This window comes from Aplidium turbinatum, chromosome 1 (genome assembly GCF_918807975.1).
Source record: "Aplidium turbinatum chromosome 1, kaAplTurb1.1, whole genome shotgun sequence".
In the NCBI taxonomy this organism is placed as follows: Eukaryota; Metazoa; Chordata; class Ascidiacea; order Aplousobranchia; family Polyclinidae; genus Aplidium; species Aplidium turbinatum.
In genome coordinates this window covers 49,001,417-49,021,730 of record NC_137472.1, presented here as the reverse complement: position 1 = coordinate 49,021,730, position 20,314 = coordinate 49,001,417, and the positions used below count along the sequence as shown (strand labels likewise).

Genomic DNA, 20,314 nt, shown 5'->3' with positions numbered 1-20,314 from the left:
AGTATATACGGTACAATTATACACAATACAAATAAAATAGTACCATAGCTATACAATTATACACAATACAAATAAAATAGTATCTAAATACCACAACAGACAGGAAGCAGCGAAAGACTATATCAATCATCGAGTCAGCTGCTTCCCAGTTCTTAATGTGACAAATGTCAAGCATCAGCAAATTGCGTTGAAACAAGATAGGCTGATGTTGAGTAATATTAATGAAAGAAAAGAAATCATGTGCTGCTGCGATCCTCAAGTGAAGTCCTGTGGTTTTATTCAAATATAAACTTTATTCCGGAATTACTGAAAGTTATTTTTTTTCGTGATGCTCCACTACATGTAAGCTAGCATTAGCCTATTATGTCGCAATGAAAAGAACCACTTTGTTAAGCTGACCTTTGCTTTGATTGTGTAGTTAGTTGTATTTGTATGTAGGCTGATTTATAGGTTTATTTAAAAAAATTTTTACAGAAAAACAAACTGCAACTAGATAGACCTTTTTGAATTTTATTATTGTGTAGTATTATTGTCAGAAATAGACAAAAAAGAAGCGGCCTTTCTCGGCAGAATGAATGACCCTGCTGTTGATTACAAAATGAATTGTAAGTATACATTAGACCTAAAGCTGATTCATATAATACGTTATGTTGTAGTAATATTTATTTTACGTAGGCTAACTTATAAAAATGTGGTAACATTAAAAGAAAGGGAAACTTATGTGATGAAATAATGGATCGCTACAATGTTATACTACTTTAAGGTCAATGTGCATATTTGGAACCATTGAGGTAATTTTGTCCACTTCATCATCATCATAATCCATCGTCGGTTTGTTCCTCACTAGTGGGGGTGGCCGATTGTTTCCACGCAGCAATTGTTTTAATCCCTTTTCTCCATTTCACCCTGTCCCTTGCATCTTCCTCCTTCAGTCCGACTTTTTTAAATTCATCCTTCCCTTGTTGCTTCCACGTTCTTCTTGGACGATCGCGTTTCCTCTTCCCATCCACCTTTAGATCTAGTGCCTTTCTAAGAAAACTTCCTTCCTCCCTCCTTATCACATGTCCATACCATCTTACTCCATTTGCCCTTGCCAGTTGGTCTATGGTCTCTCTCATCTCTAGCATATCCAACAATTCTTCAGTCCTTTTTTCCCTTCTCGTTTACAAATTTGTAAATATTTTGCAATTAAAAATAATTTGACAGAAAAAAATTGAACAATTTATTTATCAATAATGTTATCACAAGTTGTGTAAAATTTATCTTTTTATAGTATCTACTAGTATGTGACTTGTTATTTGGTTTTTAAATTACATTTAAAAAAAAAACTTTGTTTTTAATAAAAAAATGTTAAAAATGGCATCCTGACTTTCAAGCGGCATAAAAATACATATGCCAACGAGAAGTGCTTAATAGGATTCGTGTGTTGTTGCTGTCATCGCATTCAGTTATTTACCGCATGTTTTTTACGGATTGTTTTATTAAACGGACCACGCAGAATTATTCCGCCAGAATGACAGTGGTGTTTGGACGCATTTTGGATTTAAAACGGCAATCAGAAAATGCGCTATTGTACTTTTACACAACTAAGTTATAATAAGTTATTCAGCAGCTGTAATTTTACAGGTTTTTTTGCAGTTTTTTATTAGGCTATGATAGTAAATACAGGTGTTACTTAAAAACATGAGGTGTAAAAACAATTGTCAATAGAATAAAAAAATGAGAAAAAAAATGCAAAAAGAACGATTAAAATAACAACAATTTAAAACATAAGTTTTTAAAATCTCTAGTCAATATTATCCAAAGTTCAGCCAAATGATCAACAAGTTTGATCAGATTGCTTATGAGTCAGAGCAAATCATCTGTAACTCTTGTCGAATTGTCTATAAAGTCAAATATATTTATCTGAATTCTAACTGAATCTCGCATAAGTCGCATTGAATTACCTTTAGGCTTTAGCCTATCCATCACAATTGCTCAAGGACAACCAGAAATTCACAGAATTACTGCTTTAACCTATGGATTCAAACTGTTTTTTTTTTTTGCTGAAACCCAAGTGATAAAATCATGCAAGGTTTTCATCAATGGTATATATACTCAACGGTATAAGTATAGTTATATACTACGGTATATAACTACTTTGTGATTTGGTTATATACGAGACTTGCTTTGTATATACATTTGATAGTACAAAACTTAGAGCTCGACCGATATATCGGTCAGCCGATATGTATCGGCCGATATCAGGTGTAGCCGATATATTTTATTGGCTATCTTTTGCCGATAAACATCGGCCAGCAAAAGCACACTCAAAACCAGCCATACATGCCTTTACAAGAAACACAAGTTGCTCAAACGTCATTGCATAGCGCGAACAATTGTTGCAAGAATAAAATTATCTGCCCATTCTAGTGCGCGCATCTAGAAAATGTTAATACTGTATCCCTTAGCTTCCATTCAAGCAGGAAAACTTTCGAGTTTTACATTGCTTCAACGATTGATGACTGATGACAGTGAATCAATGTAACAAAGGTGAATTTTTCTCTAAGAATCGATGGGAGTACCGGTGTACTTCTACACTAACCACGCGCAGTCTTACGTCACAATGTCTGCCTTTGATCTCCGAGTGATATTGATAAGGCAAGATTCGTTAAAAAATTAGATCATACGAGTAGGAGTAGGCTATCATAGCAAGATGCAGCAAAATTTGTGAAGTTTTGGTATTACAGTAAGAAAGAAAGGCCCAGGGAAAATTAACTTTCGCTCACATGACATGCAAAAATAAACCCAAAGAAAAAAGCCTAGTGAAACTTTGCACACAAGAAAATGGTAGCGTCATTGTAGAAGTTGCAAAAATGAACCCAAAAAAAAAGCCTAGTGAAACTTTGCACAAAAGAAAATAGTAGCGTCATTGTAGAATCTTTCTGACCCGTGCCCAGAGCGTTGTGACGCAAGAAGCCACACGACCTCGTTCGGTGGAAGTTAATCAGTTATGCGGCGTATTGCAGCTACACGGCGCTTTGACTCTCCAAGCGCACCTCGTTGGTTTGATGAAAGTCTTTGCTGAAATTTTAAAGAGCCTTCCAAACCGTAGCCATAGCTCTTAAATGGCGAAGAATTTAGACCGGACACGTTTGTCCGCTGTCAGCAAAAACGAATTTCGAGGCCTGGGTTGTTTCTTTTTTGTTTGGTGTTTTTTGTGATTAGTGTTAAGAATGATTTTTCCATTACAGCAACTAATGCATAAACTTTCTTGGACTGGTTTGTTGCTTAATAACTTTGTTGGTAACAAATTTTTCGTAGCTGAATAGCTGATATATATCGGCCAATACTGTATCGGCCTAAAAATTTCATAAATATCGTTATCGACCTGAAAAAGTGATATCGGTCGAGCTCTAACAAAACTACTTTCTCACTTCCTTGAAACAAATGATTTGCTGAATGGTTCTTTACTCTCTCAACAGTTTGGAAATTATAATCCGCTAAACCAGTATAAAAATTGTCGTTTAATTAACATATAGTTATATTGTTGCAGCTTCATACCCATCTGTGAACCAGCAAATGAGACGCAAGAGGAAGGGTGGTGGTTGTGCATGTGATGGAAATTATGCTAAGTCACTTCAAGGAATATGCAAGTTGTTGTCATTGGTAAGACAGTCTTGCTGCATATTAAAAAAATAGTAATTAGGAGAATGGGAAGAGAGTAAAAATGCTAATTGGGCCGAAAAAACCAAACAACTCTGATAATTTTGGCAAATGAAATAAATCTACTTTGGGGAGTTGAAAACAAGAATCTTTTTTATTGTGGGTTTATTAACTTCAGTTTCAACCCTGGGGACTCGACCCCCAATCCGTTTTTCGATGGATTGCGAGATGCCTGAAAATACATTGTATGATATTATTTTCAAAATTTCAACTATTTTTTGCCACAAAAACAAAAAATTGTATTTTTCACAAACGACTATTCCTTGATTAAGCTTTCAGACGTTGCAAAGGCTTTAATAATAGAAAAGCATTCCATATTTGTCACTTAATTCTTGTGCGTTGCTTTGTGCAAAGTAAAGTTAAACAGTAACCACACTATGGCAAAAAGCAAGGTTATTTGGAATCCTATATCAAGTATCATATGGATATGTCAGTATCATTTCAAATGGCATTGAAATATTGCTGTGTGTAGGTTAGTCTGTTAGAAAGTTCTTTCAGCAACAGTTCCACGCGTTGACAAGCTTGTTAAAAAGATACAGCCATTGTACCATTGTACCAACCATCTTGCTCAAACTGATTTCAATACATCCAGGAAAGATTGCAATAAATTCAATCGACAAAAATATAGCTTATTCTCGTTATTTTTTCTCCTATAATCCAGCCAAGCTTGATAGGAAATGGAAAAATTAATTGGACAAAATATAATAAAGCTATAATAACATCGCGAACAGTTGTTTTTGATTTCAAAAGTTTGCATTGCAACAGCCAAACGAGACATAAGTGGATGTTGTTGTGAATCAAGTTTGGTTAAATTTTGCATTAAATACATATATACTGTATGCTTTTGTTGAATATTTTATGGGAGATCGCCAGGCTACGTTGATTGCTCTGAGTGGGTCACTGTCAAAAAAGGTTGGAAACTTTTGGTTTAGAGTGTAAAATTATTTTGCAGCAGCATGTTATCTTTTTAGGTTGGAAACTTTTGGTTTAGAGTGTAAAATTATTTTGCAGCAGCATGTTATCTTTTTTGTTCATACTGTCATACATACAATCAAAGAATTGTTCAAATAAAAGATGAGGTGTCATAATATAAGAGTGTGTGCATAACAGTGTGCAATATCTATCACGATATCCGCACGCAGTTATGTATTGTATATTCATCATAGTGTCATTGTCAGACGTGACTTTTTGCTAATTCTATGAGTTTTACAGTTAGAGTTATTTTTTTAGTTTGAACCGAAGTCACAACGTTCTTGTTTTTACTTGAAGAAATGGATTTTCATCATCAGTAAATTTATAACTGTCACTTTCAACATTAACATGCAATTGTTAAAAATTTCACTTTCAACGCTGCATTTTGTCTGAGGAAATCGCCAAGGATATCGAATGTTGTCTGAGGACATTGCCAAGGATACCAAACGTTATATGCAATATGATATATTTATTATTTGTTGCTTAGTTGCGATCCTTAGTTTATTGGGCTATATTATATAATATATTTATTTTTATTTAGTTGGTTGCTCTTCTTACCTTCATCATTGTTGGAGTGTCACCGTATTGGAGAACTATTTTTGTGTTGGAAGGAGTGACATGGCCCTTCCATATTGTGATGCTTCTTACTGCGGTGGTCTGGCTTGCCACCGCTTGCATGTATTTTTTCTTCCTCAGTGGCCAACACTTGGAATATCCTCATCTGGCATGGCCTACCATAGTATGTTTGTTGTGTTGTACCACTTCCCGATATTGTATTTAATGGAGTGCTAACCAGTAGACTAAATAATATTATTACATTGCTTTATGACTCAAACTTTTCATTGTTCAAGTGAAATCTGTGACTTATGTTAAGCAATATCATGTGACATACGTTCAATGACAAAATGTTAATCACTTTTTTTGTAGCACTAAAATGTTTTAAATTTATGCTTCAGTGCCATGTAAATTAATTTCATTGTGTGGTGCTCATTCACCTCCATAACGGGGTGTTAAATTTTTTTGCTGGCAAGAAGTTGTGTGTATAAAGTTTGTAATTACGTGTTTTAGTAAAACTATTCTAATCCTTTACACAACTTCCAGTTCCATGTTAGGCTACTGCATTATGCACAAATCAATTTGTCGAACTTATGGTCAGTTTCTTCAGAGTTTGGGCTTCTACTGGACATGCAAAATCTCATGTACTTTCTTTATTCCAGGAATTACGTTTCAACATCGTCATGGTGTTGATAGTTTTGTTTGATGCAATATTGGAGGCAGCAAATGTATGGCGGTGGGATATGACTAGGGGATACACTGCTGGAATAGGGAGCCTTGGTTGTAAGTAAATTCTTGTGCAATGGTTTTATTTTCTTACCCACAATATGTATATATATACACTATACAGTACCGGTATATTCTGTAGAAAATCTTTGATTTCGTATTACGCTTATACTGTATATATTGTCTTAATAAACCATCCATTTAAAAGAAATACTAAATAATCATAAAGTATCACAGCGAAAATTATGGTCAAATCTTAACATTTGAGAAACTGCTTGAGGGTGCACTACTATTTAAAAATCAATTTTTTATTAATTTTTGTGTTTTGATCGATTTAGGACGAAAATTTGATGCTGATTCCAAATATGTGATTAGTTTATTGAAATTCCTACTCCTTTTTGTCCAAAATTGCCATTTACTGGAAGCACTTTTGAAAAACATAGTTAATTTTTCACAGAATATTTCAAATCCAGCAAGAAAATATGCTCACTTTCACCAAGCTATATATAGCTATTGTAAACAGGAAAACAGCTTGAAATAAGTGAAATTGGTGATAAGAAATTGCTGATATTGTAATAAAAACAAAGCATGTTTTGACTTAGGACAAAGCATGAGTGAAAGCAGAGAGGGTTTTTGAGAGTTGTAGTTGGTGTGCAGTAGGTTAGTTTTTGACAAGTCTATGCAGTGTCTGTTCTTTCTTGCATGATGTTTGAAATAACTTAGGATAGTATATATGGTTTTCACATCTTCATTCTATCAATTTTCAGCTAGCTCTAGCAATGCCTAAAAAGAATAAATCCAATAAGTCTAAAGTAAAGGTACCACCGCAAAACAGCTTCGGGCCAGCTGATGAGGCCTATTCAGTTGCAGCTGACACCTCTGAAAATACTGTGGTCTTTGATAGACAAAGATGATAGTGAAATGGATTGGAATATGTGCCAACTCCAACTGTATCTGAAAGAAAGCTGCAAGCTAGTTTCATTTCTGAAGAGGACTGTGTAAATGAGATGGATAAGAAACAAACTTTCGCATGAAGTGAACATGCGTGCCTCTTTAGCCACGTGGCAGAGTTGGGTCTTGAAGGAGAAGCATTTACAACAATTAGATGTATATATGTTTGGAATGCCTCCTCCATTCCTACAAAGCAGTTGGGAGATGCAGAACAAAAACTGATCACATGCCCTTGAAGGCACTGCAGAAGAACAGTACACCGCTGCTGGTACAAAACTACAGCGCTGTTTGCAGGAAAATAGATACTCTGATAATATTGATATTAAGATAATAAACTCATATAAATGCTTGATGAAGTGGAGTTTCTTCTCTGTTCATTCTTCTATGATATCACTGCTAGTATTTGCTCATATTCATTTAGTCAATAGCCATCAGTCAACTTAACTTTTGGCTATGATTCTGCTTTTGGTGTGCTGGGCATTTTTGCTGTTTTTCTCGAAATCGATATTTTTGGTCTTCAATTTCTAACTCCTCCTCAGGTGGTTATCCGATTTTGCTAAAATTTTGTACAAATGTTATTTAGGGTGTCTACAGTAAAGCTATGGGGCATTTTTTTAAAATTTTGCTTGTGTAAGTTTTTATGGCCAATAGTAAGATCAAATTTGAAAAATTGAAGTGCTCTTGTTAAAAAGACTGTATTTTTTGTTGGGAAGCTTTTTTCTAAAAATGCTCCCATAGGGTTGTTGACATAGGTTAATAATATTATTTCACCAAGTATGGAATAAATATCTTCTAGGCCATTTGAGGTTTTAGATATTTTGTTAATGCGCTGCAAAAATTTTTGTATTTTTTTAAGCTTGTGTAATAATGTGTATATATCTTTAGTTCTTATATCTTGATCTTGAAATAGATGTCATAATTGGAAAGAGAATCCCTTGTGCTTTCCAGCAATGTATAGTTTGCAGGGGTTTGCTTGTATCTCTTTCAAGTTAACATTTATGCAAACTTCGGTATAATTTTTTTTTCTAAATAGTAGTGCACCCCTTGGTCTCACCCGAAGGTTGTGACTAGCCGAAAACGTTTGCTTATTAATTTTTTTTTGCATAAGGTGAAATGTTGTGTTGTTGCTGAGTTATGTCTGTTTATGGTTTAAAAAAGTTACCTCTCTACCCAAATTGTACTAAAAAATGTTGCCCAGACAGAAAAATCAGACGTTGAATCAATGTAAAAATGACGGATTTTGTCTGGGAATTGTACCTGATCGACGCAACATTACCACTGAGCTCTGATATTCTTTAGCGAACCCGTATGGATACAATCAGGGAATGACATTCAGTCAGTCAATCAACATGAATTCTTACTGTACACGGTATCCTCGTGATTGCACGGATTACTTTGCACTTTTGACTGGCAACAATTCTTACTATGGAAATCACATCTTTGCTACGGTAAGTCGCTTTGGACACACCTTTGTTTCACAGCAGTTAAACCAATCGAGTTTTATTTAGAGTGTGTTAGCTTTAAACAAAATTTTAAAATAGTTGTTGCTAAGTTACTAGTTTTGAGATTGACGGTTTAGGTCAGGGGCGTGCAACTGTTTATCGCAATGGGCCACAACGTACAATTATAATGATGCTGAGGGCCAGTCTGTCGAATAACACATGAATTTATAAGAACAATTTATTTAATAGAAAAGTACACACAATCAAGTTACACATTGAGTTTCAGATATCTTGAAGCTCAGTTTTGTAACAAGCTCAATGTCTTTCTTGTAACAGTGAAATACCTCTTGCTGTTTGCTCAAAGACTTTTTCAACTGCTGCATTTTGTCAACCCGTAATTGACCCACAATGCTATCATAAATAGCAGAGTGTTTTGCACAGTAGTGTCGCTTGATATTGTACTCTTTCATTACTGCTATAGGCTAGTGTTTTGACAAATCAGGCAAACAACATCTTGATTGTGTTGAACAACGAAGTAATTTATACACCACTCATTGTTGAACTTCCGCCTTTCATAATCAACCTTCCTTTTCTTACTTGTAGACATTTTTACTATGCTAAGCTTTTTGTAGAATAAATATTAATATATTCACCACAGTGCACCCATAAAGTAAGATTTATGTTACTGAATCATTGCCAGAAGAACAAGGCGGTTTTCTGCAACGCTTACTAATGACGCAACAATAATGCTAATGATGTAATAATGCTAAAAGTCAATAATGCTAATGATGACGTTATAAATAACAACATCCTCCGATCTAACAGTGAAAAGTATTTAAAAATAATGGACTACTTGATGAAGAATGTGCGGGCCACGTAAATGGGTACCGCGGGCCGTGCTCTGGCCCGCGGGCCGTATGTTGCACGTCTCTGGTTTAGGTTATAAGTGGTTGTGCTGTGAGGCAACCTCAAAGTTTATCTACTTTGAGTTCATTTTATGAATTTTGTGCTATACACGATAATTTGATCTGTTCATATGTGTCTTTTATTATTTTTTGCCTAAAGGCTTTGAATCGATCAATGAACCATTTTTTAGACTAAAATAATGGACCTAACTTGAGACACAGTCTACTGAAAATATAAATTTAAATAAAAATGTAGAGCGTGCGTGACTGCCTGGGCCAAGCTTTGTATTTTTATGCTGAAATTTTGATTCAATCGCCTGTTTTTGCGTTAAAGCATAATGAAGAATTTCATTGAAACACTTCAGTCGAGCTGTTTTTTTTCTGTAACTTGTGTGGGTTGATCAAAGTTACCATCTTGAACAGCGTCTTTGTGTGCTATGATACCAGTGACATCATGGGTAATCTGTCGACACGATGCGTGACAAACGGGAATAATATCTTGTTACAAGAATAGAAAAGTCATTGAAGCATGGAAGTCACTAAATTGTCCACTTGGTACCGATAAGAATACTAAACACTTTAAAATGACGTCATATCGATGAAGTTTTGCTTCACATTTTTCTGTCATTTTTATTCCATTTTGATGAAGCAAGATTTACAAACATCAAACAATGTCGGCACATTGTTTGTTTAGTTGCACGAAGTTGTGAAATTGTTTGATGCAGAATACACTTTAAAGTTCAAAGTATCACAATGTTGGACAAAGTTGCCTTACCCTGGCCTGAGTTTTTCATCACCTTTCCTTAGCATTGAACAATATCTGTCTCGTACGAAAGAAAAAGACCAAAGCATTGCAAAGGACTGATATTGAGTGAAACGTTGCAAGCAGAACCTTTCATGGACGGACAAGGACACTCTTCATATTCAGCGATGAAAAGAACTTAAACAAATATGCTGTTTGCAAGAGACACAATAGGTTGTTAGTGGATAGATGGAGGGAATGTCAAGCTAAATCAACGGCCGTTACGCATTTTTGAAAATGCTTCGAATGAGAACTCGGACAAGTTGTTAAACAGATCACTACATAAAGACCTAATTCGTTTGTTAATGACTGGACACTGGGGCTTACACATAAATAGTACAAACTAGCTTACTTTTTTGTTCTTTTGGTTATACCCGGTTATTTCCCCTAACTTGTTATTTTCCCTATTATATAAAATTTCCTAGCTTTGAAATTTCCCTTGGATTCATTGTCTCCAACATTGTTTTTTATGACGTAACTATTGTGTTAGCATTATGAGCTCGCAAGAGCTATTGCAACAAGTATGAATGTATGAGTACCAGACCAAGTAGGTCCAGACGAGGTTGATTGAACATCCAACCAAATTTTTGCTTCATATGGAGAGAGTAGACCTACACTTTACCTTCTAATTCTGTGAAGCAGCTGTCCACCAGGACAAGCTTGTCTGCAGGCAAGTGGTATGAAGTTGGGAATCAAAACAAAAGCCACAGCTGCCACACTTTATATATTGCAATAGATGTAATAAAAACACAGAGCTTCTGTTGTGGCGTGATGGTAAATGGAAGGCGATGCCTTCTTCTCTTTCAATGGTATGGTATGTGTAAACTACTATCATTATAGGAATATATAGTTGCTTTTGTATGACAAAAATACAAATTTTAAGCGGAAAACAATCTAAAATTTAATATCCATATCTGTCTTTTAACTCTTCATCTCCTACCATGGTTCTGAGATAGCTATTAAGCTTCCTCCATCTATAAATGAAGAGTTCTTATTGATTGATGAACCTGCAATTTCTTACAATGCTGTAAACGTTTCGTCACCAAAGGAAAAATCTACAATTGGGTGAAAACGTACATGTCCAACTTAGCCTACTAGAAATAGTATAATATACCTGCCTTTGATTTGTATTGAGGTTGGTTATTGAGTTTGGCTATGGGTTCAGACGGAAATGGGTTTGTTTGTTTTGAAAGAAAACTTGTACTGCTAGCAAAACTGATTTTTATATTTATTGGACCATGAATCGGGCACCCTTTGCTTGACGATGGCTTTAAATAATCGTTAATCCTCTCATTCAAGAATGAGTTGGAATAAAGCAGCATTTGACAATCTTTTTGAAAAACTCAACATGAATAGTTTAGTGACATTGTTGAGAACGTATTGAATTATTGAAAGCATTGTTTTGCTTGTTGTTTGACCAGTGTTATAGGTGAATATTACTTTTCAGCCATATTAGAAAGAGATACGAGAACTGGGTGGCGGTTCCAATGTGGTGTAAATCAGAAAAAGATTAAAAACCACTGCTTTACATTGAAAGAGCACTATTGTCACCATTTAGTTGAATTTAATTGGTTTCAATTTCAAGTCTTGTTCCTCATCACTTGTGAATGTTTTTGCAACATAGATCCTGCTCTTCATCCTTCTGATCATGTACTTGGTTTCGACTTACTTTGCATACCGTACCTGGAAGGTCTTCAAACGGGACATGACAAACGGGATTGAAAGTAACAAAATTCCTAAACCGTCGGCATGGCAACGTTTCCGGTTCCGGATGTCCGAAATCAAGGTTCCCGTGGTTACAGCAGCCAACATAAGAGGAAGGTTAGTTGTGGCTTGGCATTGACCATTTTACGATATTGCATTGATTTTTGTTTCCAGCACACGTGCTGCGTGAAGAAAAATAGGAACACCTCACTCCCAGTCTCTCTCAGGCAAAATTGAAAGAAAGCGTGTGCAAGGTAGACTTAGATTAACCTACTTAAACCAACAAACAAACAAAAACAATACCAACATACACCTAATACACACAGCAAGAGACCGAGAATTTTAGAACTTTTTATACAGGATAATACGAAACCAAGGAAGTTTCCAGAAATATTTGATAAAACTACCATTCAACGTTTTATAGGCAGAGAAAACTTTTTCTCGAACCGTTAAAAATTATATGATCACATCACCGCTTCAATGCGTGATGGAAATCTACAGATAAATCTGCATCAGGCATTGCAGAGTGCAAAAACAGTGTTGCAGAACGCGTTTTCGAATATTAAATTCTCATCAGTGCAACTACGTTTATGAACGCAATAACAACGGTTAAATTTAAACTCAATACATTACAAAGATTTCACAAGGTAGATTTAAACGATCTGTCTTAGCCTGATGCTGCGAGTTTGCTGTGGCAATAGTAAGTTGCGCTAGCTTTCGGAACACAGTTCCCTAGTCATGTGCTTTGATAAATGGTGTAGAAGTCAGTGAGTGGTTCTTTACTGTGGTTCTTTCGTTTAGCTTGAGGCTGCTGGTTGTTGAGTTTCTGTGTTGTCAGGCGTTTTTGTTGCAAAATTTTTTCAGTTGATTAGTAGATTAGATGACGTAGTTCTTCCCTTTCGGCACGGTTGTTGATTTTAGGATTTTGTCTGCTGATGAATATGGCCTCTTTGAAACGTAATTTTACCGCGTCATTTTCTCGGGCAATTATTGTAAATTCAAAGTCGGTGTGACACTGTTGTTGATGATTAAAGACCGAACTTTTGTCTGAACTGAGGTGTTCTTTTATGCGGGAGTGGAGTGGTCGAATCGTGCTGCCTATGTAGCTTTCCCTGCATTTCTTGCATGCGATCTTGTAGACACAGTTCTTGGTGGTACATATGTCATCGTTCCGTAGTGGGCAGTTTTGTAGCCGGCAAGGTTCGGGTTTTTTTGGTTTTTGAAGGGCGTTTCTGAGGGTTCGTGAGCGTCGAAAAAGGCGGACTGGCAGATCCAGGTCTTTGACATATATGAGCGACGACGCGGACCGTAAAGCAAAGAAAGTTTTCAAAGACCTGGATCTGCCAGTCCGCCTTTTTCGATCACAGACAGAACAGCCATCACAATGAACATCTACCGAAGTATACTAATTTACAGTACTTAGATAAGCAATGAAAATTAATAGACGGTATTGTTATTAATATCAATTCAATATGATTAGAGTGATTATAATACAATGCAATACAGTAGCGTATCCAATTAATTAGCGACGACCTTTTAAAGTACACGTTAGTTCGTTACAAGAGGCAGTCAATGCTGGGAATTAAGTACGACAATGAAAGAAGGAGATTGGTTTTTACGAACCTTCAAATGGATGAGCATTTGTTTGTCATAGATGTTTGCGATCTACGAAGCTTTGCATTATGGAAGCACAGCACTGTAAATTGTGAAGACTTTTTAACAAATTTAGCAAAACGCTTACCAAGGTTTTGATGTCTTACTTGTTTGTCGCATTTTGCACATTGACTGCAGTTTAACATCATTTTAAATTTCCACTGTAATGTTTCTCCTGACCTACATTGCATTCGAAAAGCATTTTATATCTTTTTTGACTCTTAGATTTGAAAAGATAGTGAACAGAAGTGCAGCGCCGGAGAGTGATGATGATGGTGGTACTGTGGATTTGAATTCGGCTGTGATAGATGACTTCAGAAAAAAAGCTCCATCATCTCGTGGTGAAGAAATGAGCGAAAATAGATCGCATCATGCAAGGTAGTCACTGAGTAGTGAATAATCTTCCTGGGTTCCGACGTGTAGCTTATGCTTAAAATTGAAGAAACACGGTGTTTGAGTTCGTGTTATCGTGTTGCTACAACTTTTTTCTTTTTGAGAAATTACTCTTCAACAAGCAGATATTTAGATGGGACATAATCTACTTTTTTCAAATTTTCTAATTTGCGTTATGTGGCTTCGTTTACGATGAGTCTACCAATGTAAAAAAGCTCATTTTTTACGTTTTCAAGGTGTCGGGTTCTGTTTGTTTGGGTGTCGCCATTGTGTGGTGAAACCAGGCGCAGTTTAATCTCTATTGCATTTCCAGCTCGATGTATAGTGGAGGGCACAAATCCTCGCGCTCACATCACAGCTCCCACCACGGACATGGCAGTGAAAGAACATCACGATCACCATCCAACTCACGAAAGCACAAGGACAGACATCACGACGATCACCGCAGCGAGAAATCACATCCAAGTTCAACTTCAAGGTTTTTATTTACTTTTTTCACAAACTATTTCTATGATTTTCTTGTTTTATACGACTAAGCTCAAACGCGATACGTGCTTCTAATGTGATATACTTTTCGTTTAAAAATCTGAAAGAAGTTAAATTTTACCTAAATCAGTTGTTCAAATTGTTGTAAAATCTGGTTTAATTCGCAGTGCAATAGTTTGAACTATTGGGAAATAATCTTTTGTTGACGATCTGTTCAGTAGGGAAAGTACCGCGTTGTCATTGAAATTGTTGTTTACTCGCCAACCTTGTTGATGCTCTTACGCACGCTTGTCCAGGCCGCAAATTTTGTCCTCGCTTACATTGATTTAACGTCTGCAAACGTTGGCTTAGTCCTGAAAGGTGGTTTTATCAATCGATTCGTACTTTTCAAGCGCACTGTTAATGCTGACGTCATGTTTAAGCAGATCTCCGCGTTCGGGAGCTACGTCACGTTCAAGTCATCCTACAGAACATCACAGGTCGTCAAACAAAAGCAAGCCAGCAGAAAAAGATTCCATGGTAAGTCCAGGGTTATTTACAAAAAAAAGTCATTTCTACGCAATCAGTGCAAGACTATGCGGTGTTAGTTTTTGGTGGTCATTCATGAGCTAGCAGTGTTTCTCAACCTTTCGTGGTTCACGATCCCTTTTACAGGGTAGGTGTTTAATTCAGCTTGCGTTGCGACCCCCTTCCTGCTCTCTTTTGTATAGATTTAGATAAGCTATAAAAATTAGCACAAAAAGGCATTTCAATAACATTTAATTTCAAAGAACTGGTGAATGTCACAACTTTTAATGTTTGGCGTTTCAAACCGGCCTCATAGCGTTGAAAAAATTCTAAATGCTTGCTGATGTGATTGGAATGCTTTGTTTCTAAATGCCGTTTTAACTTTGATGGCTTCATGAGTTTAGCACTGAGAACTACATTGCACAAAACACACGGTGGCTTCTTAATGCCATTGCTGACTATGGAAGTATAATGCCAAACATTAATTATTCTTCAAAATATCTGATTTAGACAAATGTTTTTTAACAACTTTGTTCTTCACTTTTACCGCAATTTTCTTCACTTCGTCGACCAAGGTTTTTCGACAACTAACGTTTTGAGATTGTTGAACAGGCTGACTCAGTTCATTCGTTCTACTTGAACAAACGATGATAAATTGGCCTACAACCGAGCTACGCGTTCTCTTTTGTAACAGTGCAACCAATTAGTTCCTTGCTATGACATTGCTGTATACAAAGTGATTGCTGCAAAGATTCATTTTTCCGGAATTCTTTGCGACCCCCATGACAGGACCTTCGCGACCCCCAGGTTGAGAAACGCTGAGCTGGACATTAGACAAGCCATAGACTGCTTGGACAAGCTCATTGGTTGTTGTTATCTGTTGGTCACGCCAAATGAACTTGATAAACGCACTTTATCATTTGAGGAGTTGTCTGTAACTGAGCTGTGATTCTTCAGAAATGAATCGTTCAATTTGGCTGCTGAGCATTTGAGAAATTATTTTTGTATAAAATTTTCCTGACATTTAAAGGTATTTGCTATTTGGCTTCAAGCTAATCAAAATCATCAAACTTTCGATGATGATAAAAGAAACGTGATCCCGTCGTAAAATTTCATGAATGTTTCGACTGTGTTGACATAACTGGTCGTGAAGTCCCCTCGAAGTTCCAGCAAGCAAAACCCGTCGTTTTTGCATTAATTCAACGTCTGCTAACGAGTGAATCAATTTAAGGAATACCAATTTTGCGAGTGCTCATTGGTCGTAATTCAACGACTGTGTCGTACAACTTGGTCAAGTTTGTCGGTTCGAAAGTTCCACAACTGGAACTTCACGTAAATGCAACGTTTTCATACATCGATGGCCGGTTAAAACTTTGTTATTTTGATTTGTAATGGATTGTTTCAAGTTGCCTTCGGGCAATGTGAAACCTAACCGATAAGTGAACGTTTCCATTCTACACTACATCGCAAGCAATGTCTATTGCTGTAACTTAATTAACTTGTCTATTGCTATTGCTGTTACTTGTCCAATATCTATTGCTGTAACAAGTTTATTTTATAACTATTGCTAGAAAAGATAATGCTCCGTGGTTCAAAACTGATAATCAGATAATTTTTATCGCGGTTACATTCGATTTTATATTTCACGGTGGCATGGCGATCTATAGAGGTTGTCATGCATGGTGGTTTTATCTTCCGAACGCGCCTGGGCTACTTAGCTTGTCTTTTGTAATCTCAATAGGGACTCATGCTGAAGGTGGCCTACGTACAGTAGCTGTTGTCATCGGTGTGTTTTAAGTCTTTCGTCAATGTGTGCATCGCTATTAAATATCCAAGTCACTTTAGATTGACTTGGAACATTTATAGACCACCAAAGTTCCTTGACGACCATACCAAAGCATGACGTTACTTTTACGCTGTTGTGTGCTTGCATTACAAATGATGTAGTAAAGGCGTATATGGTACTCTACATACTCAGCAAAATTAGCAGCAATAATACTAACGTCTTAGGAATAGGAAATAAAGTCATTTAAATGATACAGTAATAATCATTTATCTATAAAATTTGTGTTGAAACGAGAAACATAACTACAAGTTATGTGATCAGACTTCACAGTCTTGGCTGGTTTGCATGAGCAGCCTTGCAGAGTCGGATCAAAAATACCCAATTCCGCTGTCCTGTGAGCACATGCTGCAGCATCACGAAACCCCTTCAAAGCCTTGACTGTGACAGATCCAGCTAACCGTAAACAATAAAACATTAGTAATTGTGGTATTGATTAGATTTAAGAGCATAATTTTTCACTTATTTTTGATCCTTAGATCGACATGAAAGCGATTGCTAAAGATCCAGTGGATAGCCAAAATGGGCCCGTATCCCCTGTTGCTTCATTCATGTGTTGATCCTTGCCACGCTTCGTAGCTTTCTGATCACGTGTTTTCCTGCCCGTTGCAAGATCTTGCTTTGTAGAGCATGAGTGTTGTAGTTTTGAATTTGTTACGACTTTGTCATCTCGTCGTGGAATGATTGAAATCAAACTCGATACACTTGCCACATTCAGTCTTTCGATGAAAGCGAATGACAAGAAGGCCATTGGTGCCAATACTGCGGTTTCAAGTTGTGCTATTTCTATAAGTTTTGTACTATGACCACTCGCTCATTTACTTAGCAGCGTTGCAGCTTTATCGGTTTTACTAATTTCGCAACGAATTTGCTCGTTATTTTTACATTTTTTATGCTTTCATATTAATTTTTATCTTTCATATAACGACCAATCAAGTGGCACTGTCATATGTTTAGCACTTCCTCTGTCTCATGAACAGAAAGTTTAATTCTAATCATAATAACATAACAAAATAGCATGAAATTTCAGCCACAGTTTAGCCTTTAAAACTACAAACAGCATGAAATGTGATTCTGTCTTTAATTACAAGATCTCCACGAATTGTGATTTTCATGATCAAGCGTTTTTTGTCGCAAGAGCATTGTGTTTTTTATGACTCGTGAATTTCAAACAAATATAGACTATGCTTTAAGATGATATAGTTTTTTACCGATTTTACTCGTTGACACTTCAGCGATATTGCAAAATAAAATCGATGCATGTATTAGTAAGTCAAGTGTTGTTATAGTTTTGTGGTTATGCATTGTCCATAGTTTTCACATACTGTACAAGTGTACAATATTGCAACAAGTTACATTTCAACGACTTATGGACTGTATTTTAGTTGGCGAACAACAGGAAAAGGTGGTTTTGACGACAGCATAATGTCATGTCGACAACGATTCTGCTTGGACATTTGGTACAACTGAATGCAAATATTGCGCACAGTATAATGTTGTCAAAACCAGTTGACTTTTTCAGATTTCTGTTATTGCTGTACAGTACAGTTCAAGCAGTATTGTGTCTTTTATAATTTCACTAGCAACCGTTAACACCATCGCAAAAATATGATTCATACTTTGTTTTCCTCTCGAGCACGCTTTAACGTTCGCGTTTTGTCGCTTCTACCTTTTTCTAGACCCCCCACTATGTTATGGCAAGTGATATATATTTTTTTGCTTTGATGGTCGGAAATAAAAACCATGAATTGGTTTTTCTGGTCATTTTATACTAGCGGTGCACGTATTGCAAATCTTGTTTGTTTATGAATTACGCTATCGACTGTATGCGGTGCTCAAGTAAATTTGTACATAACCACCGCGTGATTTGTCCACCTCTGTGTTGTTTTCTTTCTTGCAGAGAGCAAATGGTCACATAACATTTATTTGGTATGAACTTTTGGTTTGCACTGTTTTTTTATTAACAGGAGTGATTTATTAACTAGTTTGTTGACTAACATTATCATAGCCTATAATTTTTGCTGCAACAAACTGTTTCGCCGAGAAGTTTCATACTTTCTACGTTAATTTAACGACGTTTGTAATTTTTCTTCATGGCAGAACGTGTTGTATGTCAGGATTATTGATGTCGTGTATGTTTATTGCGCATGTGATCAATATCTTTGTACATAACACCCATTTATATGCTGTTGTGAATTGTGATTTGACAGGAAATGAGGAAGTTAATCAGAACGTGCCCTAGCCAAGGAAGGCTGCGAAAGAAATTAATTTTTTAATCCATTTAAATGTGTAGCTCGAGGATCTGGGCAGGCTGTACGTGCGGCCTATTCAAATGTCGCATTCTCTTTACCTCCGCACACAATCACGTTTGTCACCAACTGTGACCACTCTGAAGACCCTACCTTATTAAATCAATGATATTTATACAGCCACAAGTACTTTGAATTTATGTAAGCTAAGGGAGCGTTCAAATATTACGTAACGCTGTTTTTCCGAATTTTTGACCCCCCCTCCCCCATGTGACGTCAACGTAACGTTTTTGTCGACCCCCTCCCCCACGTGACGCTTTTCCATTACAAAGCCCGTTTTGCCAGTTTATATCAAAATTATGACGTGGAAACACGTGCTGATAAAATATCTTGGTTTGTATGCACCTAAAGCTTACGTTTGAGACATGAAATTTTAGCTATATTATTTTTTTGGAATTAAAACGTTATGTACCTACTGAAAACGTTTAGTAGCCCACCGTCCAAAATGTTTCGATCCAAACCTTTCATTGTTTGGTTAAGGGCCAAATAAGGCCAGATTTTCTGGCCTTATTTGCATCAATTTTTTTAAGCCAACTGCAATTTAAAAAGGCCAGATTTTTGGAATTTGGCCTCAAAAAGGCCATCTGGCAACCCTGATGTTGTTCACTCACATTCAAAGCAAGCTTTGTGATGTAAGAATGCTGCCTTGCAATTTCGCAATGCGAGGTTTTAAGCACTTAGAACCTGTATGGAATTACGGGAATTACAGTACCGTAGTTGATACTGGATAGAGATTTTGTTGGTGCTGAATAGGTGCTGTTGGATATGATTTCGCTTAATTTAGTATTCAAACGACGATATCAGCCAGCACAAATAAACTACCGTACCGTACTCGTAAGCGTTACGTAACGTTTTGCTTGGACCCCCTCCCCCGATGTGACGCTAACGTAACGCTTTTCATAAACCCTCCCTCCCCCTCGGTAGCGTTACGTAATATTTGAACGGTCCCTAACAAAGAGTAATTTTGCTAAATGACCGCGGTTACACAACGCTGATTTCAACCAAATTTTTGAGAACTAAATCACTCGGTTGGCACAAAATTTGATGTCGGAACGATGTTTCCTGATAGAATTACTCGTACGTTCCGTAGTTGCACGATCGTAAGCCCATGTACCGGGGGCTTATTTCTAATTTGTAGGTCCATGCAGATGGGGTATTTTGACCGGTAGACACTTTGACATAAAACAATTTTTCCTATGAACCAGCTGACTGTGTAGTCCTTGTGACCCTTGGCCGTCAGAAAGTTAATTCTTACTTTGAACTTTGTTTGGTAATTACAGAAGTAATGACAAGGGTGGGAATCGAAATAACTATACCCTCACCCTCTAGGCCAGGGGTCCCCAGTACCGGGTAGCGAGAGC

At 36.6% G+C, this 20,314-nt stretch overlaps 1 protein-coding gene across 2 annotated transcripts; it reads left to right on the top strand.

The window, feature by feature from the left end:
- Positions 1-456: 456 nt before the first annotated feature.
- On the top strand, positions 457-18,825 carry LOC145770674 (uncharacterized). 2 transcript variants are annotated; one of them, XM_082582378.1, is made up of 10 exons: positions 457-605; positions 3,536-3,648; positions 5,219-5,416; positions 5,895-6,015; positions 8,209-8,357; positions 11,683-11,879; positions 13,641-13,793; positions 14,122-14,286; positions 14,720-14,813; positions 17,124-18,825. In XM_082582378.1, the coding sequence occupies exons 1-10, from the start codon at positions 572-574 to the stop codon at positions 17,202-17,204; spliced, it is 1,305 nt and encodes a 434-aa protein (XP_082438504.1). In that variant the 5' UTR covers positions 457-571; the 3' UTR covers positions 17,205-18,825. The 2 variants fall into 2 exon arrangements, with proteins under 2 accessions (XP_082438504.1, XP_082438497.1); XM_082582371.1 differs by having other exon boundaries at positions 14,717-14,813.
- The last annotated feature ends 1,489 nt before the right edge of the window (positions 18,826-20,314 follow it).